Source organism: Hemitrygon akajei, chromosome 20, assembly GCF_048418815.1.
Source record: "Hemitrygon akajei chromosome 20, sHemAka1.3, whole genome shotgun sequence".
Taxonomy (NCBI): Eukaryota; Metazoa; Chordata; class Chondrichthyes; order Myliobatiformes; family Dasyatidae; genus Hemitrygon; species Hemitrygon akajei.
In genome coordinates, this window is record NC_133143.1 from 53,073,901 (window position 1) to 53,097,281 (window position 23,381).

General features: G+C 39.7%; 2 protein-coding genes across 3 annotated transcripts in view; both read right to left on the minus strand.

Moving 5' to 3' along the window:
* Window positions 1–266: 266 nt before the first annotated feature.
* On the minus strand, window positions 267–13,484 carry snrpd1 (small nuclear ribonucleoprotein D1 polypeptide). The gene is made up of 4 exons (XM_073024321.1): window positions 13,385–13,484; window positions 3,845–3,921; window positions 1,818–2,009; window positions 267–447 (listed from the first exon to the last, which is right to left on the minus strand). Exons 1-4 carry the CDS (start codon window positions 13,396–13,398, stop codon window positions 371–373), a joined length of 360 nt encoding a protein of 119 aa, XP_072880422.1. The 5' UTR covers window positions 13,399–13,484; the 3' UTR covers window positions 267–370.
* A 4,297-nt stretch (window positions 13,485–17,781) lies between these two features.
* sacm1lb (SAC1 like phosphatidylinositide phosphatase b) overlaps window positions 17,782–23,381 on the minus strand; it is a 74,814-nt gene continuing 69,214 nt past the window's right edge. For both annotated transcript variants that reach the window (XM_073024323.1, XM_073024322.1), the window contains 2 exons: window positions 20,827–20,884; window positions 17,782–19,252 (listed from right to left, as the gene is read on the minus strand). In XM_073024323.1, coding sequence (XP_072880424.1) covers window positions 19,116–19,252; window positions 20,827–20,884 — 195 coding nt within the window. In that variant the 3' untranslated portion in view covers window positions 17,782–19,115. The remainder of the gene's footprint in view (window positions 19,253–20,826; window positions 20,885–23,381) is intronic.

Sequence of the window (23,381 nt, forward strand, 5' to 3'; positions counted from 1 at the left end):
CCCATGGATAAGGAGGGTCGACTGTATACTCCACCAAGATGGGGAAATCTCTGAATAATCATATGCTTAAAAAAAATCACAGTGAAATCTGTCAACAAGAGTATAGATAATTATTGTAATAATTGTGTGACTTCATTTTAACATTCATTTTATTACTCACAGACAGATCAATACCAAATCGGCATGTAAAAATATAAAAGGGATGCATTTTTCTTTTGCCTTATTTTAATCATACCATCATTTCAACAAAACAGTGGAAAACAAAATGATGTGAACTGGCTTTATTAAAAACAGAAATAATGCAAAAATTCTTGAGTAGACAAAACTTTTACAAACATCAACTGCAACCGCCTCAAGTTGGAAAAGATCATCATCGTCTTGGTCCACCTCTCCCTCTACCACGACCTCTTCCCCGGCCTCGGCCTCTCCCTCGCCCTCGGCCAGCAACTGAAATTAAAACACAAGAGCCAAGGTTAGCTAAAATAAAAAAAGTTGTCATTATTAAAAAATAGGGAAGCACTAACCCACCAGCACATGCTCAGGAATCTGAGCAGAATTTATTACTGAAAATCAAAGCTTGGTGATGCCTTCCAGATTCCAGTTATAAGAATGCATATCAATGCAATGGTCATTTTGACGGAGCTCTGTGTTATATATACAGTAACTTTTGGTAATTACAAAAGATAAGCTTTTCATTTACAAAACTGTTATACTGAATAATAAAGAAAACAATCACCCTCCCACCAAAGGTTGACAACAAGGAAGCTGACTGCTCTCGACATCAAGAATGGGACTGATGGTCGCCTCTGGGGTGAATTTAACAATGAGTCAAACTTCGGGTTGACAGCAAACTGGGAACCAAAATATTTGGCAGATACTTTTTTGGGCAGTTGTGGAGGGGAACAATGACATCCACACTGTAAAATCTATAACAAAGTTTAAAACATTAAAATTTCAGTGTCTGCAACGGTATGATTTTTAAAGATCATGTATTTTAAACAGCGAACTAGCTTGGTCTCCGATCTAAGATTATGAGTTAGAAACTTAGAAAACCTACAGTATATGGTCACTGAAATTCAAACATTTGTTCCAAAGGCCAATTATATCACAGAAATGTAAGATGCACATTAAATTAATAAACTATCTTCAACAATCTACAACTGCTTGAAGCGTTGCCTCATTTTGGGAAGTGCAGCAGGAGGTAATATGCATTAAAATTATTCATGGAACTCTAGGAATAAGATGAGTAATCATCCAACCTGCGAACAACCCCTAAATTTATTTTTAAGATGGGAGTTCTCTGCTAAAGAACTCCAATGGGAAAAAAAGTGAAAAATTTGCAGCAACTTATACTATCAAAACTCAAACCTTTATCTGCAGACTAGTGTACACAATTTAAAAACACTATACACTGTTGCAGAGATGCAGTTTAATGTGCCTCTATGCAGAATGTCAAAAAGTGTAACAATATGCAATGCAAAATATTAATCTGCTGATTTCACCATTCATACTTACCATTTCAGCTAACTGATCTAGCTTTCCACAAAAATACTGCATGCCAGTTTTTAATAAATTATAGAAAATCATTCCTGAGTGCTTTAGCAATATCGTCTTTTGTACCAGTTACAAATCGATATGCTGTTGACAAAAGTAAGAATTAGCTTTAAATTAGAGCTGATTCTAAAAACCAGGGGTCAATAACTCATTGGTTTGGGCTAGATTCTAGCAGTAGGAGTTTGCTTACAAATACTGTAATTGAAGAGCTGATTTATTGTTTATATCTAAACATTTCTGTTAATCACTTAGCCAGCCCATACCTGCTTCTCTCTTTTTTGACTTGACTTTAGGCTCAACATCCACTAAAAGTGTGTCCAATGGTAAGCTGTCTGGGAGAACAAAGTAACGAATGTTGTTTCCTCGAATACTAAGGGTCTCAAGCTGTACAGGTTCTCTGTTCTTCAGTGTCATCTTCACTGCTTTCAGGTGAGTGTTCATGCTGACATCCACCCCTAGAATTGAAGACAAACAGAAATTCTGTGTGCATTTTCAAACATAATTGGCTAGTCACTCAGTGAACTTGATACATAAATGCTTCCTCCTCTGGGTTAAGTTGACCTGTCTTCAAATCGTTCTAATTACGATTGAATTGGTCACTATTCTTGCACATACCACTGTAGTACTGCACTACTATAGGTACTGTCCTGCAGACACATTAACAATAGGCTATGATTACTGTGGCACTATGTGACTGTGACACATCTTGTAGCACTATTCTAAAGAACTAGGATCTTTTCTCCATGCACTGGCTAGTCAGCACCTCCAAACACCATCACAACATTAATTACCTCATTGTTATTTAATGTGACTGTTGCATTAAATGAAAAAAAAACATCAACTGCAGCCATGCTGAGGAAACACAGGGAAGCAGAACATTCTAAAACACCCTAAAAATACAAAACACTTTACAAATGCAATTTCGTCCTCTGAAGCAAGCTATCCATTAGCACCAGCAACAACAGACTAGAACCAACTTGAGAATATTCAACAACACAATGACTTTAAAATACAATCGGCCCTCCTTATCCACGGGGGATTGGTTCAGAGACCCCCCGCAGATATGAAGAAACGTGGATGCTCAAGTCCCTTATTTAACCTGTCTCAGTGTGGTGGTCTTTAGGACCCAGCGGAACCCTGGACCTTATTTAACCTGTCTCAGTGCAATGGATTTTAGGACCTGGCGCAGCTCTGAAGCCGCAGTGTTCCTGTTCACGAAAATAATCACAATTGAAAATAAAGTGGAAATAATAAAGCGATTGGAAACGCCATCGGTCATTGGAAAAGCATTAGACTACAGTCGGTCAACGATCGGAACAATTTTAATGGAGCACATGAAAGGCCCTGTCCCGATGAAAGCTACAATTATTACTAAGCAATGCAGTGGTTTAATTATTGAAATACATATGTTTCTGAAGTGTTTTAGATGCATAAAAAGGTAAAATATGTACTAAGAAAAACATTTGACTAACTGATGCTAAATAGTACCAGATGTAGCTGTTCCGACTTCAAATCCGACAAAGATGGACTCAGGAATGGAACTCATTCATAACCTGGGGACTTCCTGTACTTTTAAGTCATTTCTAGATTACTTATAATACCTAATACAATGTAAATGCTATGTAAATAGTTGTTATACTGTATTGTTTAGGGAATAATGACAAGAAAAAATAGTCTGTACGTGCTCAAACAACGAGTGCTGGAGAGAGAACTTCCGGGTTTTCCCAATCTGCGGTTGGTTGAATCCGCGTATGCGAAATCCACGGATAAGGAGGGCCGATTGTAATGTCCATGTTCAGAGGCTGTGGGTGGGCAATGGGCCAACTTATGCAAGTTTAATTGCCATGTGGAATATAACATTCAACAATTGAAAATTTTCCATTTCTTTGTATAAATAGCATGAAGGGTTTTAATAGGCACATTCAAGAAATTATCACATCTTCCCCTTTTTTCATTCCACTTCACCAACTTCTCTCTCCCCACTCCAACTTCATCCACCAAGCCGAAGTTACTCAAACTCATTCTGCCATCCAATTTTCCACTAAAATATATGTGACTGAGCTTGAATCAATTGATTCTTTATGATCACTGCTGAGCAAAACTGGAGAGGAAGAATACATAAATATTAATGCTCCTGAACTGACATATTTCTAGCATTTTTACATTTTATTTCAATTTTTTACATATTGTTCATTTTAACTTTTTATTCCAGAATTTCTTTAATGAACTCACAGCTGTGTGTTACAAGCCTTAAATAAGCATCGAAGTTTCTTTGCTTCTGTAACTTTACCTGTGATAGTTCCATGCACCTGTGTTCCATTCTTCAGCTCAATGGTCACGGTCTCATGGCTCAACTTCATCAAAAACCTGCACAAAGAAAAATCCACAACTGAGCCAAATGTGAATATTGCTACTGCTTTTCAAACACAAATATACAATTGGCTTTATGAAACTCCTTTACAGTGTTGTGCATTTTATGTGAATGATTATCGCCCGGTAGCACTCACATCTACAGTGATGAAATGCTTTGAGAGGTTGGTCATGACTATACTGAACTCCTGCCTCAGCAAGAACCTGGACTCATTGCAATTTGCCTCGCTGGAAAAGGTCAATGGCAGATGCAATCCCAAAGGCTCTTCACACGGCTTCAGAACACCTGGACACACACAAACACCTGTCAGGATGACTATAGCTCAGCATTTAATACCTTCATTCCCACAATCCTGATTGAGAACTTGCAGAACCTGGGCCTCTGTACCTCCCTCGACAATTGGATCCTCGACTTCCTAACTGGAAGACCACAATCTGTGCGGATTGGTGATAACATATCCTCCTCGCTGACAATCAACACTGGTGCACCTCAGGGGTGTGAGCTTAGCCCACTGCTCTACTCTCTATACCCATGACTGGGTGGCTAAGAATAGCTCAAATACCATCTATAAATTTGCTGATGATACAACCATTGTTGGTAGAATATCAGATGGTGACAAGAGGGCGTACAGGAGCGAGATATGCCAACCAGTGGAGTGGTGTCGCAGCAACAACCTGGCACTCAGCGTCAGTAAGACGAAAGAGCTGATTGTTGACTTCAGGAAGGGTAAGAGGAAGGAACACATACCAATCCTCATAGATCCTGGGTGTCAAGATTTCTGAGGACCTAACCTGGTCCCACTGTATCGATGCAGTTATAAAGAAGGCAAGACAGTGACTATATTTCATTAGGAGTTTGAAGAGATTTGGTATCTCAACAAATACACTCAAAAACTTCTATAGATATACCATGGAGAGCATTCCAACAAGCTGCATCATTGTCTGGTATGGGGGGAGGACATATGGGGGGAGCTGCACAGGACCGAAAGAAGCTGCAGAGGGTTGTAAATTTAGTCAGCTCCATCTTAGGTACTAGCCTACAAAGCAACCAGGACATCTTCAAGGAGTGGTGTCTCAGAAAGGCAGCACCCATTATTAAGGACCTCCAGCACCCAGGGCATGCCCTTTTTTCACTGTTACCATCAGGTAGGAGGTAGAGAAACCTGAAGGCATGCACTCAGTAATTCAGGAATTCCCCTCTGCTATCCAATTCCTAAATAGACACTGAACCCTTGAACACTACTTTGCTTTTTAAACATATTGTTTTTTGTACATTTAATATATTCAATATATGTATACTGTAATTGATTTACTGTATTTTTTTCTTCTATATTATGTATTGCAATGAACTGCTGCTAAGTTAACAAATTTCACAATAGCCGATAATAAACCTGATTTTGATTCTGAATGTAACTTCAGTTCATAAGTTCTTTCCTAGTTGCATGAACAGAAAATATAAAATGCTTTGACATATTTTGCAAAATTAAATATGATTTAAAATTCCAGCCTTTGCAATCCCAAGCAAATCATACTTTGTTTTTAATTCAATTATTGCCAGGCCACGCATGAATTTTCTACACAGCTGACATGTAGAAGAATTCAGGAACATATATTAAACAGTTTTTTTTTTAATGTATCCTTTGTATTTCAAAGGATGAGGTATTTTATAAAATCTTACATATTAGATATATTTATAACATCAACTCTGATAGAAAAATGCAGGGCTATGTAGGAGGGAAGAGTTAGATTGATCCAGTATTGATTAAAAGATCAAAATAACATTGTGGGCCAAAGTACCTGAACTGTGTTGTAATGTTCTTTATATATGGGCATACATGATATCCAATATATATTAGATAAATGTGAAGGACTTTCACTATTGTATAATCAATTAAAACCCACATACCTACCAACAAAGTCCTGAACATGTAAATAGTTAAAAAAAATTAAAACCACAATCACCTGCTATTAAAATGCCCAAACATACTTAGTGCTCACATTAACATAAAGCAGCTCTGGGGAGTTTCAATAAGACATTTCAAATTATTCTGCTATTCAGTAGTATGACCAATGCAATAGTTACCCAAAATTTAACATTGCCATTACTCCTTATCCTCGTTATATGCATCTTCAGACAATGCGGATTCACAGTTATGTGAGGAACCTATTTCTACCAACATCTCCTTATAAGTCCAAAACTCAAGAGTTATGCAAGGAGCTCTGCTTTTCCGCCAATACAAGTCACGTGTGCATGCCTCACAGTCTCACTGTTGGGATGAGAATTACCACTTTCCCACCAGTCTCGCATTGGTTTTGGCAAGGTCTGGATGTGCGATCTTGCGCTCTTAAACTTTTGTTGGTTTTACCTACGGTGCAGTGATTTTGTGCTTGAACTATTTAACTATGCCTCCTAAGTGTCCGATGTCCTAGACCATCAGCCGAGCAGCAGAGAACCGATTTAACAGTTGGAAAAAAAGTTGGAAATTATGAACATCGCGGCATCAGGTGAAGATAACACAGCTCTGGGACACTACTGCCGGGAAAAGAATCTTGCCTTTAAAGTTCTTTTGTTGCTTGACAATACGCCAGCCCATCCTAAACATTTGGACAGCATTCATCCTAACAGTGCGTTTCCTGCCGCCTAACACAACATTGCTGATTCAACCACTCGACCAAGGTGCGATCCACATTCAAGGTGCATTTTTTTTACAGCAAACTATCTCTCAGATGCTGCAAGCAACAGATGATTATGAAAATCCCGGGAGTTTATCAACGGTGAGGGAATGGTGGAAGTCAAAACACTTGGCACAAATGGCGATGGACATGGACCCAAGTTTAGAACGGAGTCAGCATTTCAGTCGTTCCCTGCCATCAACCCTTCTTCCCTACAAGCAAATTTATGCTGAAAAACAAAATGCTGCCAAGCAAACAACCCTCACCCTTTTCTTCAAACCAGTGTCATCTCCTGCTGCCATCCTGTGAGTCTTCCTTCACCCCTTGCTGTGCTTGGTATGATCCTGACGACCACAACCATCCACCTTATCCATGTAAAGCTGCCCGACGCTACAACAATCACTCATCTCCCAGACTGAACACACCTGCCACTGTTGGTGAAAACTGTACACCCTAGTATGTTAACTTTCTATGATTTATTACATTGAATATTACCTTAAATTGATTAAATATAATACGAACGTCGCCTTGTGGTACTGCTTTTCTGTTGTATTGGTATGAAAATGTGAATAAATTACAGATAAAACATATTTAGGAAGCCCTCTGGAACGCATCCCTATTTCCTCCCTTTAAATAATTATTCACATTATGCGTGACTGCGAGGAACGTATCCCCCACATATAACGAGGACAGGGTGTATTCAGTCATCATCTATTTGTATTGATTGCAAACAACTCGCATACAAATGTTACAATTTCCAATATTACAGCAGTGAATATGCTTCAATCATTCATCATGGGCTGTGAAGGACCCTGAAAGACAAGTTTGCATTTAAAATCCCTTCCTCTTCAGAAAGATCTAATTAAATATTATACTACATCCATGGACAACATGAAATGAAATGTGCTTCTGTTAAATTAAATGGGCACAACTGCAGCACTGCGGTTAGAGTGACGCTATCACAGCTCGGGATGTTGAAGCCTGGAGTTCAATCCCAGCATCCTCTGTAGGTCTTCCCCCGGAATGTGAGTTTTCTCTGGATCCTCCAGCTTCCTCCCACATACAAAGACGTACCAGGCAGGTTAATTGGTCATTGTAAATTGTCCCATGAATAGGTGAGGGTTAAACTGGGGTTGTTGTGGGTTACAGGACAGTGCAGCCTATAGGGCTGGAAGGCCTATTCTGCTCTGTACCTCTAAGTAAATAAAATTGAACCTCAACTTTGAATAAGGCAATGGACATGGAACAATTAAACGTGCAAACTTCCAACTAAATGGAAGGCTTTTTAAAAAAAAATGTCAAAGGACTATGAGCTTGTGGCAGAGAAACACAGATTGTTTAAAAAATAATTAAAAGGACAGTGGCAGTGCGAAAAACAGACCTAACCAGAGAACAAATGGTCTAAAGGTCAAAGTAGTATATAGTGTTTACCAAAAGTTTGTAAGACATTCTATTTAATGTAGATGAATGACCTAGATATTGAAGTGAAGACTATAAGATTAAACAGCAGCTTTACTTGTCATACGTACATCAAACCATACAGTGAAATGCATCGTATGTGTCAAATCCTATCAGTGTACTGGGCTACCCACAGTTGTTACCACACTTGCAGTACCAACATAGCATGCCCACATCTGACTAAACCCTAACCAAACACCTTGGAAATGTAGGACGAAGCTAGAGCACCTGGAGGAAAACCATGAAGTCACAAGGAGAATGTACAAACAGGCAGCAGCAGGAATTGAATTGCAATCCACTATCACTGCCATTATGCTAACTGCTACTCTACCATGCCACCCCTAACTTCAAAGTGTGCAGACAATGTAACACTCAAATGTAGTAAGTAACATCAAGGGTAGTAAATAACCCCAGAATGATTTAGCCAGATGAGCTCAAAAGGCAGAACACCATCTGTTGAAAAAAAAAACAGAAAAATAATATTTTCATCAGAATAATGAGGGCTGGCAAAATAACCTAAGTGACATAACTTCAAAGAGTTGAGGGTCTTTGAAAATATAAAATGACTATACAGTATGCTTGCAAAGAGCAGCAATTATTTAGCCTCAGTTCAGGTAATACTAGTAATTCTAGTCAGCACAATGTGAGAAACCTATCAAACACTAGAACAGGTATAAGATTTACTAAAATGACAAAGATGTGGAAACCATTCCCACTGATAAATGTTGAATAATTGTGGAATATAGTGGATTCTGGTTAATTGGACCATCTTATAAGTATTGCAGCTGCTTTTTTGAGACAATTTTTAAAGAATAAAAACTAATCAAGAGCCAGGATTCCATTTGTTAATTTAGGACACTAGGCCGCTTAATTGGGATAGCAAACTGTTGCCAAACAGTTCCCAGCTCACGTCAGTTGCCATGTACTTGTGTATGCGTTAGACACTACACCATGCCTAGAGCAGTTTTTAAATAGTGTCACTTGTGTGTTTAGGCTCAAAAAGCAGCAAATTCTGTCACTGATAGTTGGCAAGTAATAAACAGTAAAACAATTCAGAACTGTTTTGCTCACTGCAGTTTCAAGCATTCAGGCATGGAGATACCAGAAATGGCCAGCAGTGAAAATGAAACAACTTCACCATTTCAACAAGTTAGGACTATGAAAAATTTGAAGGTATTGACAATCATCTTGAATGTTACAATGAATCTGAAGACTTGGAGGATGCAATCATTGAAAGTATTTTATGAAGGCAGTCCATTATCCGCAATATGTGTCTGTGCTCATTTTGTTCATTTACAGTTAATCAAAAGAACACAACAGCGTACACTGGATGAATTCCTCCATTGGTAACTATAAGGAACTAATAAAGTTTTATAGTACTGAAATAGTATTGGTAGTGTTCTAATTTGTTCTGTTTTATCATCAATGAATTTTTAAAAGGAAACAATCACCAATGATGCGTTCATTTGAATGAAATTATCTGGTCTGCTGTTTTCATTTGCTTAAAAGTTGTCAAAGCATATCCTGAAGGGCAGGAGAATTATCTCAGGTGTCCTTACCAATAATTTTCCTTGAATCAACATCACTAATATAATTAATGTAGTCATTATCCCATTGTTGTTTGTGAGATGTAGCTGTGAGTTTAAGTGAAAGGGATCAAAATTCAAGTCTCTACACCCAAATCTTTACGCATCTTTTAAGATGTTCCTTAAAACCTCTTCCTTTAAGATCTATTTTGCAGGGTGGAAAAAAGAGAACCAGAACATGGTTTACTTGGATTTTTAAAAGATATTCGAAGTATTTCGTAACAGACTCCAGCTCATGGAACACACACAAAATGCCAGAAGAACTCAGCAGACCAGCCAGCATTTACAGACGAGTACAGTCAATGTTTTAGGCCAAGACCCGTTCAGCAGAAACAAAATGCCGACTGTACTTTTTTTCCATAGATGCTGCCCGGACTGCTGAGTTCCTCCTGCATTTTGTGTGTGTTGCTTGGATTTCCAGCATCTGCAGATTTGTGTACAGCTCATGGAATTGAGCATAGCAGATCTGTTCTAAATGGCCTACCCCTTATTCTTAAACTGTGGCCTCTAGTTCTGGACTTACCCATCAGCGGGAACATGCTTCCTGCCTCCAGTGTGTCCAATCCCTTAATAATCTTATATGTTTCAATCAGATCCCCTCTCATCCTTCTAAATTCCAGTGTATACAAGCCCAGTCGCTCCAATCTTTCAACATATGACAGTCCCGCCATTCCGGGAATTAACCTTGTGAACCTATGCTGCACTCCCTCAATAGCAAGAATGTCCTTCCTCAAATTTGAAGACCAAAACTGCACACAATACTACTCCAGGTGGGGTCTCCCCAGGGCCCTGTACAGCTGCAGAAGGACCTCTTTACTCCTATACTCAATTCCTCGTTATAAAAGCCAGCATACCATTAGCTTTCTTCACTGCCCGCTGTACCTGCATGCTTGCTTTCATTAACTGATGTTCAAGAACACCTAGATCTCGTTGTACTACCCCTTTTCCTAACTTGACTCCATTTAGATAGTAATCTGCCTTCCTGTTCTTGCCACCACAGTGGATAACCTCACATTTATCCACATTAAACTGCATCTGCCATACATTTGCCCACTCACCCAACCTGTCCAAGTCACCCTGCATTTTCATAACATCCTCCTGACATTTCACACTGCCACCCAGCTTTGTGTCATCAGCAAATTTGCTAATGCTACTTTTAATCCCTTCATCTAAATCATTAATGTATATTGTAAACAGCTGCGGTCCCAGCACCGAACCTTGCGGTACCCCACTAGTCACAGCCTGCCATTCCGAAAGGGACCCGTTAATCACTACTCTTTGTTTCCTGTCAGCCAGCCGATTTTCAATCCATGTCAGTACTCTGCCCCCAATACCATGTACCCTAATTTTGCCCACTAATCTCCTATGTGGGACTTTATCAAAAGCTTTCTGGAGGTCCAGGTACACAACCACTGGCTCTCCCTTGTCCATTTTCATAGTTACATCATCAAAAAACTCCAGAAGATTAGTCAAGCATGATTTTCCCTTCATAAATCCATGCTGACTCGGACTGATCCCTCTACTGCTATCCAAATGTGTCGTAATTTCCTCTTTTATAATTGACTCCAGCATCTTTCCCACCACTGACGTCAGGCTAACCGGTCTATAATTCCCTGTTTTCTCTCTCCCTCCTTTCTTGAAAAGTGGGACAACATTAGCCACCCTCCAATCAGCAGGAACCGTTCCTGAATCTATAGAACATTGGAAAATGATTACCAATGCGTCCACGATTTCTAGAGCCACCTCTTTAAGTACCCTGGGATGCAGACCATCAGGTCCCGGGGACTTATCAGCCATCAGACTCAAGTCTATCCAACACCGTTTCTTGCCTATTATAAATTTCCTTCAGTTCATCCTTTACCCTAGTTCCTTCGGCCACTATTACATCTGGGAGGTTGTTTGTGTCTTCCCTAGTGAAGACAGATCCAAAGTACCTGTTCAACTCATCTGCCATTTCCTTGTTCCCCATAATAAATTCACCCGTTTCTGTCTTCAATGGCCCAATTTTGGTCTTAACTATTTTTTTGCTATTCACATACCTAAAGAAGCTTTTACTATCCTCCTTTATATTCTTGGCTAGTTTACCTTCGTACCTCATTTTTTCCTGGCGTATTGCCTTTTTTGTTATCTTCTGCTGCTCTTTAAAAGCTTCCCAGTCCTCCAGTTTCCCGCTCATCTTTTCTCTGTTATACATCTCTTTTATTTTTATACTGCCCTTTACTTCCCTCGTCAGCCACGGCCACCCCTTACTCCCCTTAGGATCTTTCTTCCTCTTTGGAATGAACCAATCCTGCACCTTCTGCATTATTCCCAGAAATACCTGCCATTTTTGTTCCACTGTCTTCCCTGCTAGGGTATTGCTCCATTGAACTTTGGCCAGTTCCTCCCTCATAGCTCCATAGTTCCCTTTGTTCAACTGTAATACTGACACATCCAATTTTCCCTTCTCCTTCTCAAATTGTAGGTTAAAACATATCATATTATGGTCACTACCTCCTAATGGTTCCTTTACCTCAAGGTCCCTGATCAAATCTGGTTCATTGCACAACACTAAATCTAGAATTGCCTTCTCCCTGGTAGGCTCCAGTACAAGCAGTTCTAAGAATCCATCTCGGAGGCACTCCACAAACTCCCTTTCTTGGGGTCCAGTACCATTCTGATTCTCCCAGTCTACCTGCATGTTGAAATCCCCCATGACAACTGTATCATTACCTTTGCGACATGCCAATTTTAACTCTTCATTCAACTTACACCCTACATCCAGACTGCTGTTTGGGGGCCTGTAGATAACTCCCATTAGGGTCTTTCTACCCTTAGAATTTCTCAGTTCTATCCATACTGACTCTACACCCCCAGATTCTATGTCCCCCCTCGCAAGGGACTGAATATCATTCCTCACCAACATGGACATGGCATTGGCCGATGAAATACAAATAAGAAAATGTGAGGCTATTCTTATTAGTAAAAGAAATAGAAAAGCAGAATATTATTTAAATGAATCGAGATTACAGAAAGCTGTTTAAATGAGCTCGCAAGTACTTAAGGCTTTTTATTGCAGGGGGACTGTTCAGGGGATTGTCAAGGCAACATCAATTACAACTATGGTTTAATTTATGGAGGAATATACTTTTATTGGTGGCAGCTCAGAGAAGACCAAATGTTGAATATACTCAAGACTCAGACGTATTTTAATCTAATTGTTACAGAGACGATTCAGGAAAACGCTGAGTCCACAATACTAGATTAGCCACTATCTTGCTGAATGATGGAACAGGCTCGCATGGCTTTTTCTTTTTTTTACGACCAAATCTATAGCCATCAGGTCCGACATCGCATAACATGGCTCAAAGTCGAGCTTTCTTTGAGGACACCCTAGGACCGTTTTCGCTACATTCAGGACACTGCATAAATGTTGGATAGAGGCCAGTTACGCTATCCATGTAGAACCGATCGGCTCTCGGGCTTCTGTACGTACCCAAAATATTAACCAGAGCGGCGTGAAAGGAGAATGCCGCTGCCACCATCCTGATTCGCCCGCCCTGCTCGGCCCCTAGTTTCCACCGCATGCGACTCAGGCCGCAGGCCTCAGGCCTAGGATAACCCGCGCTGGCAACAGTCACAATCTCCCGTTAAACAAACCAACTCCCCTCCAATTTCTTCCCCGCCGCCCAAGTTTCTCCCTCCATTGGGGCAGAAGCCATTGCTTGGCCTGCTAATCCCTGAGTTCCCGCCATTCAGCTTACCGAACCAGCTTCATGATTCTGGCAATGGAAAACGGTGCGGCCTGCCTCACCACGGCACATGCGCGGTTGCCGGCAGGTTACTTGCAGCACGGCGCATGTGCAACGATGCCGACAGAAGGCTTGTTCCACCAGTCGTGCTAATAGTGCTGTATTTGCGGAGAGAACGCAGCTAACATTTAATCAAAACTAAGAGCAAACGTGCTTGTTTAAAATTGAATTTAAAAAATTGGAATAAAAATGTGTGATCAAGAACGAATGTATCAACACAGGTTCTTACCTGACCTGCTAAGTCCCTCGCAATTTGTGCTTTTATTTCAGATGTCCGACATCTGCAGTTTTTGCTTCCCAGTTGAAACATGCCAGGAAGGAAAGAGGCTGGTTCAAACAATTACATTCTGCTCCCAGACCTTTTAAAATCTAATGAATCGACATAAATATGAGTACTCACCAGCAGCATCCCATAGAAGGGCCATGATTACAACAATAATAAACGTTTTGATGTAGTTCTTTGGGGAACCAATTTAAAAATTTGATTGCAATTGATCATGTTTACAAGTTATGAGTTAATTGTGGCTCTCAGCAGTCCTTCCCCACTGTACATCTCCGTCTCTGTCATACTTGGGGTAGAAAGTGCTTCATGCATTAGGACCATGGGCTAACAGGAGATGCTGCCCTCCTGCCATTTTCAATGCTCCCAGAGTCCTGAGGTTTAGAGCGCCTTTCCATTCTGAGCAGTAATCGTGCAGGTCTCTTGTGAGAATAATTCATTTCCTAATGGAATCTTTGAGAACATTCTTGAAGTGCTTTCTCTATTCACATTTGGTAACCTTTTGCCATGGCTATGCTTGGGGAATGGTTGACTTGGGAATCTGGTGTTGGTCAGGGCCAATGCTTATGGCCTAATGCTGGGACTGCTGGCCTGGGCGAAGACATTGAGATTGCTTTGTTTATCCTACCAGTGGACATGGAAGATTTTATAGAACCACATCTATATACATTTTTCATAGAATGCATGTTCGAATCTTACCATTGTTATAAAAATGATGTAATTTTGTTTAATCAAATCATCACCTACATATGCTGTTCACTAATACAAGATCATCCCTTGCATTATTTTTCAGTTCAATGACACCTATCTTAAGCACCTTTCCTATGTGATCCAGATGGTGGGACACAACTCAGCAGGTTCTATTCCTTTTAGTTGTCACCAGAGATTGATCAGCAATAACTTTCTTTGTTACTCCCACATTATAGTGAACACAATGCCAATCATTGTGATAGAACGTTAAGGGTCAATGGGATGCAAAGCAAAACTATTTTCACTCAGAGCAATTAGTATTTGCGATTAATAACCTATACAGCAATAGAAACAAAATTGGTACCTATAATATGATAGGCACATGGAGATTAACTATAAAGTTCAAAGTAAATTTATTATCAAAGTACATATATGTCACCACATACAACCCTGAGATTAATTTTCTTGTGGGCATATTCAATAAATCCATAATAGAATAGTAACCATAATAGGATCAATGAAATACCATACCAACTTGGAGATCAACCAGTGTGCAAAAGACAACAAACTGTGCAAATACAAAAATAAATAATAAAAAATAACTAAGTAAGCAATAAATATCCAGAACATGAGATGGAGAGTCCTTGAAAGTGAGTCCATAGATTGTGGGAATACTTCAATGATGGGGCAAGTGAAACTGAGTGAAGTTATCTCCTTTGTCGAGAGCCTGATGGTCGAGGGGTAATAACTGTTCCTGAACATGGTGGGTGAAAGTCCTGAGGCTCTGTAACTTCTTCTGTAAGCAGCAATGAGAAAACAGCCTGCCCTGTGTGGTGGGGGACCCTGATGATGGATGCTGCTTTCCTGCAACAACAGTTTGTGTAGAAGTGTTCAATGGTGAGGAGATTTTACTGGGCCACATCTACTACTTTTTGTAGGATTTTCCATTCAAGGGCATTAGTGTTTCCATACCAGGCTGTGATGCAGCCAGTCAATATACTCTCCACTACACAACTATAGAAGTTTGTCAAAGTTTAAGATGTCATGCGGAATCTAAACTCCTAAAGTGCTGCCATGACTTCTTCATAATTTCACTTATGTGCTGGGCCCAGAACAGGACTTTCAAAATAATAACACTTAAGTATTTAAAGTTGCTGACTCTCGCCACTTCTGATCCTCCAATGAGGACTGGCTGAAGTCAATAATCAACTCCTTGGTCTTGTTGACATTGAGTAAGAGGTTGTTGTTATGGCACCACTCAGCCAGATTTTCAATCTACCTCCTATATGCTGATTCATCACCACCTTTGATTCAGCCTTTGACAATGGTGTTATCAGCAAACTTGAATATGGCATTGAAGCTGTGCTTAGTTACAGTCATAAGTGTGAAACAAGTAGAGCAGAGGTCTAAGCACACAGCTCTGTGGTGCACAGAGATCGTGGAGATATTGATGATAAATCCAAACTGACTAGGGTCTACAAGTGAGGAAATTGAGGATCCAATAACACAAGGAAGTATTGAAACTTATTGAGTGCTGAGCTACAGTTGATTAAAAGAACATCCTGATGTATACACCTTTGCTGTCCAAACATTCTAGGGTTGAGAGAAGAGCCAATGAGATGGCATCTGTTATAGATCTGTTGCTCCAGTAAGCAAATTGGAACAGATTAAAGTCACTTCTCAGGCAGGAGTTGAAATGTTTCATCATCAATCTATTAAAACACTTCATCACTGTGGATACAAGTGCTACTGAACAAAATCTTGCAGAGTTGAAGAAAGAATAGGAAAATGTTCCACCTAATTGGGCCTTAATTATACTACTAGCAAGATCTTTAACATCTTGGTACTTTTTTTTTCAAAATAGTACTTTCAATGTTTATGGATATTTACAAAAGGATGATTAATACTATTACAATATAATTATTTCAGCACAGGAGACCATTCAGTCCAACAAGACAGTGCTAGCTATTTGTAGAGGTGTTCTATTATGTTCCAACACTCAAGCTTTCAACAGCTATGCACATTAATTTCTGTGTTGATTTACAATTCCCCTTTGAAAGCCAATTTCTACAACTTACATAAAGCAAGCAGCAGATCATTACCACTGCTTGCAATGATCAGTAAGAGAGCAGGAGCCAAATGGAGTACTAACCAGTCCGTCCTACAAACATCAAGCCTAGAACTATGTCTCTCAGTCACCAAATATTGTGCAACTGGGAGAGAAGTGCTCACACAAAGATCATCAATACACATCTCCATACTTCCATGAGAATAATCTCAGGAGCCCTAAAATCCACACCTGTCCAATGGCTCCCAACAATGAGTGGAATAGCACCCCTACAGATCTGCAGAAGAGCAGCTTCAGCAGAATCCGACAAGTGTATCCAATTTATGCTCAACAGCATTCCAGTTCATAAACTCACCAAAAATGCTCCTCTGACGTCCTGATTCAAATCCCGCAAACCTTTCTACAACTTGAGAAACCTCAACTCCTATGATGAACACACAGAATGGCACCAATACTGGCACACCAACATGCCCTGCGCTCCCAGCAGAGATCTGATCGACACTCCTCCCAGGCTTTATTATAGCTACCAGAAAAAAAAACTGGACAGCTGCAAACAGACTCAGAAGTTGACAAACCAAAGCAGCGCAAACACCTACACTGATGGGGCACCCGGCAAACCCCAACCTGCCCCTGTGCTGCCCAAACCCAGGACGTCATCCACCTGGTCCAAACATGCCCTCTCACCAGATTTAAGATGGCTTTGCCATGGTCCATTGATGCACTGGAGGAGTGGCTTGACAAAAAACAATTAGAAGTGTGAAGAGAAAAACACTTGCCATACAAAACATCAAACAACTCCTTGCAAAAGAATGTTTTTATTCTTACATCTCCCTCTACCTCCTGACTACCACTTTAAATATGCTGCAGTTGTACAAGGTGTTGGTGAGGCCACATTTGCTTTCAGGGGAAGAGATCTAATAGGGACCTGAGGAACAATTTTTCTAACACAGCAGGATTGAGTTGCTAGAGTAAGTAGTTGAGCCAGGCACATTAACAACATTTAAAAGGCACTTGCACAAGTATACAGATATGCAGGCAAATGGGACTAACTTCAGTGTGAATCCTGAACAATAGACAATGTGCCAGAACTCAGCAGATCGTGCAGCTTCTGTGAGAGGAAAGAAATTATTGACAATTGCATCAATAAACCCTTTAAGAAACCCTAGTTGACACATTCTGCATTTTCTCTCTCTATCATGTCACTTTCAAAATCTTTATGCACACAACCAGTCAACCGTCAGGACCTCTGTACAAGCACATCAAATTAAGCAGAGCTCAGATACATATTAATGATAAACCTGAAAGATATAATGGAAATCTTAACTCTTATTTAGTCTTTATTCATTACTCTGAAAGAAACACAAACACAGAAAAGGGTGACAATGGAATGGAAAATGGTTAGTAAACCAAATAGAGTTACACATATAAATAGCAATATACCATCCCTACTCATAAAACTAGGATGAGTCATGGGAATGATTCCTCACATCAATTTGATAATTCAGTTCCTAATAGTGAATACTTGCTTTTAACTTGCAATATACATTGATTGAATCATCATCTACTTCAATGATTGCACAAAAATTTAAGGGCGTTCTGCAAACTGGCTGCTCCACTGCAGCTTCTGATACCTTTTGGACATCTGCAATAAAGATGCACATTAAAAACAGTTCATAGCATTAACAGTTAACATACAGTATGTACTGAAAAGCATTAAAAATGACATGAACAGAGACTAGGCACCGCTTGAGGGGCAAAGGTGAATCTGACTGCATTATTTTTGTGATAGCTGTGACAACATAAGCCATTTCAATATGAATATTTCATCAGTTTCTTAAATATGTTATTTAAATATTATTGTAATTCATTATGTAGGAAATGATAAAGTAAATGCAAATAAAGGGTTTCTTCTACCTAGCTAGGTTTTCTTTTTCATTGGAGGGCAGATTCACACATTCAATTACGACGCAAGTATATTGCAATTAAGGAAAACAGCAATAACAGACAACTGAAGATATAATCAATTCTGTAACATAATATAAATTTCATAGTCATCTAAAGTTTGCTGTACATCTTTGCATATAAATTACAGCCCCTGAATAGAAGATACACTTGTTGCAGATAGATATTTGCTCAATGTTGGGAAGCAGCAGCTTTGAATTGATCAAAAGGAGGTTATTTGCAAATGTTGATATGCAAACTTTTATACAAAACATCGAATTAATCGACTCGAAGTCCAGAAGCAACAACTTATATCTGCAGGTATGTTATTTCACCAATATGGTTCATGAATTATGCCAACAAGCTGTATGGAAGAAAGATCAGAGCACTGTTGCATTTGAACTAATACCCTGTATAAAACACCAGTGCTGCTTCTGTTTCTGGATGCTAGGGCAGGAAGATCACAATTATTGGAATTTTTAGCATGGTTTCTGATTTTCATTCAGAATGCCAAAAGGAAGAGTAAGTTTATAACAGTTAAGGCTGAACGATCCAACTCAGACCGCAGATCGTGACTGCTGGTTCCAGTCAAATGTCTTATTTAAAAATCACCCTGCAGGGCCTGGTGCGTGGAAAGCAGGTTAGAAGATCCTCCACATTTGCACAGAATCTTGATGGCTAAGCTGCTTTCCACAGGTACACATTCAGTCCATCTTCTCTTTCTGAACCAGCTTCGGTGCATCAACAAACTCTTTGCCATTGAAGAAGATGATAGCAGCAGTCCCAAAGCTAGCACTTCCCCAAAAGAGCACATAAGCCAAGGTTTCTGTCCAGGTGTCACCTACATCAGGTTCAATGAATAAAATTACAAGTATTAAGTTGTGATAATTGAAACAGCAGCAACAGACTTTAGTAGTGAATAGAAAGTGATCAAGGATACTAAAGACTAAATTTACAATTGCAGAGCTATTTAATTAAATGTCCAAAACTACTCTAACAATGGAAATAATGTTGAATCCAAGGCAAAATTGGAATTAACTAAAATTCAAAATGGAGGAGTGTGGTAACTCTTAATCTGCTGTCTGCAGATCTAATTATTGAACTACAAGGTCCAGCACTCAACACAGTGCTACTTTGTAATGTGCATTATACTGCATTCTTCTTCACATCAACTACACATGGGAATGGCACTACACTGATGAAGCCATAACTAATGAAGCAGCTAACCATAAAATCTTGTCAACAACCCAAAATCCTAACTGCACTCAGTGGCCACTTTATTAGGAACACCTGTACATCTGCTTGTTACTGCAAATCAGCTAATTATGTGGCAGCAACTCATTCCATAAAGGCAGAGTTAAGAGGTTTAGTTTCTGTTCAGACCAAACACCAGAATGGGAAGAGATGTGATCTAACTGACTTTGACCATTGGTGCCGGTATCTCAGAAACTGCTGATCTCCTGGGATTTTCACACATAACTGCCTCTAGATTTACAAAGAATGATATGAAAAACCAAAAAAAAATCCAGTGAGCGGTATTCTATGGGTAAAAACACCTTGCTAATGAGAGACTAGAGGAGAAAGGTAGACTGGTTACAGCTGACAGGAAGACAACAGTAACTCAAATAAATACATACAGGTGGCCCCCATTTTTCGAACGTTCGCTTTACGACAGCTTGCTGTTATAAAAGACCTACATTAGTACCTGTTTTCACTAACCAAAGAGGATTTTCGCTTTTACGAATAAAACACACCTGTTTTATACGTGTGTTTGCCCCGAGAAAGACTACCATGACTGCGAAGCCTTGTGCGGGCAGTTGTATGCATGTACGTGCCGATCTTTTTTCTCCAAATCGATTTTGGCTCGCTGTCTTCCAGATTTTGATAAGTGAAACTACACCGTACATACAATATTTCTACTGTATATTATCATTTCATTCCTGTTTTTACTATATGTTTGTGTTATTTTAGGTTTTATGTGTTATTTGGTTTGATTTGGTAGGTTATTTTTTGGGTCTGGGAACACTCAAAAATTTCCCCATATAAATTAATGGTAATTGCTTCTCTGCTTTACGACATTTCGGCTTACAAACAGTTTCATAGGAATGCTCTACCTTCGGATAGCGGGTGAAACCTGTATTACAACAGTGGTGTACAGAAGGGCATCACTGAATACACTACATGTTGAACCTAGAAGTAGATGGGATACGGGAGGTACCTCAAAGAGGTAAATAAGTATAATTCTCTACTGACATGTGCTGCCTATCCTGTCGAATCTTGCCTGTATTTTCCACATTTCAGACCTAGTTTCAATACTATTTGGATATGCACCTAAATGTATTTTAATTGAAGCTGAATCACTAAAAGTCATATCTTTGACCATAATTATTTGTCCAATTTCACTACTTTACTTACCTGCCATAAGTAGGCAGATGATGCACATCGAGAAAGCCACAATCATGATTATAGGCAACTGTGCAAGAAATACAAAAGCACATTTAACACAGAAAATTGTTTCAGGGGTACTTTTGCATAAGTAAGAATGCTAAATATACAATGAGCTAGAGCATAACTTATATCTAATCTCAGTTTCCTAGAGAATGGCTAGCTTTATGACATTTGCCCTGGAGCTTTCTCCAGCGTATGTGCATGAAATATGGAAGTTGAAGATGAGCTGCAGGTCCAATTCCAGCACTTTCAACCTCACATTCCACTCAGGAGAGTACAATGGTTGGATGCGCTTTGCATCTGGCTCATCAGCTTTGTATCTGGATGACTGGAAGGAGGAGTGAAATTCCCTTCATTTGTAAGGGGCTGATGACACAACTCATAATGGAATAAGTGGTTTACTCATTTTACTCTACCTTAATGTTTTTATAGCACTTTTAAGATGCTTTTAAAACAAAAATTATTAAACAATGTAATTAAGTCTATTAAGATAGTTTTTAGAAAGTCAGAGACATTTAAGATTGTTCAGCAGGCATTGACAGTAGTATGTTTTCTTCAGGTTACCAGGTTGTTTTGGAAGTCAGACCTAAGGATCCGTTATCCAAGGCTTGGTGACCCAATTCTCGCTGCAGGGCAATTTGAAGTAATACGAGGTCACCTAGCTATTCACAACTGGAAAGTGGCTGCGTGCATGGGAAGGCAAATTTGGCTTGTGGGTTGGATCCTGAGCAATTCAGCATGATATACAAGATAGTCTCTCATTAATGCATAATATGATTTGAGTAAATTGCCTTTACAAAATGGCATTTTAAGAGCACTGAGTGGAACATAGAACAGTCCAGCACAATGCAGGCCCTTCAGCGCATGACGTTGTGCCGACCTATATAAGCCTACTCCATATCAATCTAATCTTTCCTCCTAGCCCTCCATTTTTCTGGATATCCAAGTGCCTGTCTAAGAGTTTTTTAAATATCCCTAATGTATCAGACTCAACCAACACTCTTAGCAGTACATTCCAGACACCTAACACTCTCAATCTAAAATTCTACCTCAAAAATCGCCCCTAAAAGTTCCTTCATTCACTTTAAACAGATGTCCTCTGACAATAGCCATTGCTGCCTTGGGAAAGAGGAGCGGCTTTGCTACTCTATGCCATAATTTTATACACCTCTCATCCTCCTTCATTTCAAAGAGAAGAATCCTTTCTTCATAAGACGTGTCTCTAATCCACACAACATCCTGGTAAACCTCCTCTGCATCCTCTTTAAAGCTTCCACATCCTTCCTACATTGAGGTGACACCAGAGTTTTCTAGAGCTGCAACATTACCTCACAGCTCGAGCTCAATTCTGCCAACTAATGAAGGCCAACATGCCAAATGCCTCCTTAACCATCCTCTCAACTTGGGTGGTAACTTTGAGAGACCTATGCCATGGAGCTCAGGATCCTTCTGTTTCTCCACACTGCTAAGAATCCTGCCATTGCCCTTGTACTCCATCTTCAGGTTCAATCTTCCAAAGTGTTACACTTCACACTTTTCTAAATAGAATTCCTTCTGCCACTTCTTAGCCCAGCTCTGCATCGTCTATATCTCATTGTAACCTGCAACTTCCACACCATCCATAACATGACCCTTCATGTCATCTGGAAACTTACTAGCCCACCTTTCCATTTCTTCATCTACGTCGTTCATAAAGATCACAAAGAGAAGGTTTTCCAGAACAGATCTCTGTAGAACATCACCAGTCACCAACCTCCAGGCAGTATACGCTCCATCTACTACTACCTTTTCCTTTTATGGTCAAGCCAATTCTCAATCCATGCAGCCAAATTTCCGTGAATCCCAAGCATCAAACTTTCCGGATGAGCCTACTATGGGGAACCTTGTCAAACACCTTGCTAAAATCCATCAACACCACTTCCAATGTTTAAATTTTATTTATTTAGAGATAGAGCACAGAACAGGCCCAACCAGCCCTACAAGCCACACTGCCCAGCACACCACTGATTTAACCCTAGCCTAATCACAGGACAATTTACAATGACGAATTAATCTACTAACTGGTACATCTTTAGAACGCGGGGGGAAACCAGAGCACCTGGAGGAAACCCACGTGGTGACAGGGAAAACATACAAACTCCTTACAGATGGAGTCAGAATTTAACTCTGATGCTCCAAGCTGTGATAGCATCACACTAACCACTACGCTACCATGGTATTTTGTCACTTCCATGAAAAACTCAATCAGGCTCATAAGGCAGAATCTGCCCCTCACAAAGCCATGCTGACTCTCGCTAATAAAACTATTCTTCTCCAACTGTTCATAAATGCTGTTCCTAAGAATCCTCTCGATTAGTTTGCCCAACAAAGCCTTAAGACTTACCAGTCTATAATTACCAGTATTATTTCCATTACCTTTTAAGAATAAAGAAACATCATTTGTCTTTCTCCATTCCTCTGGTGCTACTACTATGGCAAGGGAGGATGCAAAGATCATCATCAATGCCTCAGCAATGTTGTCC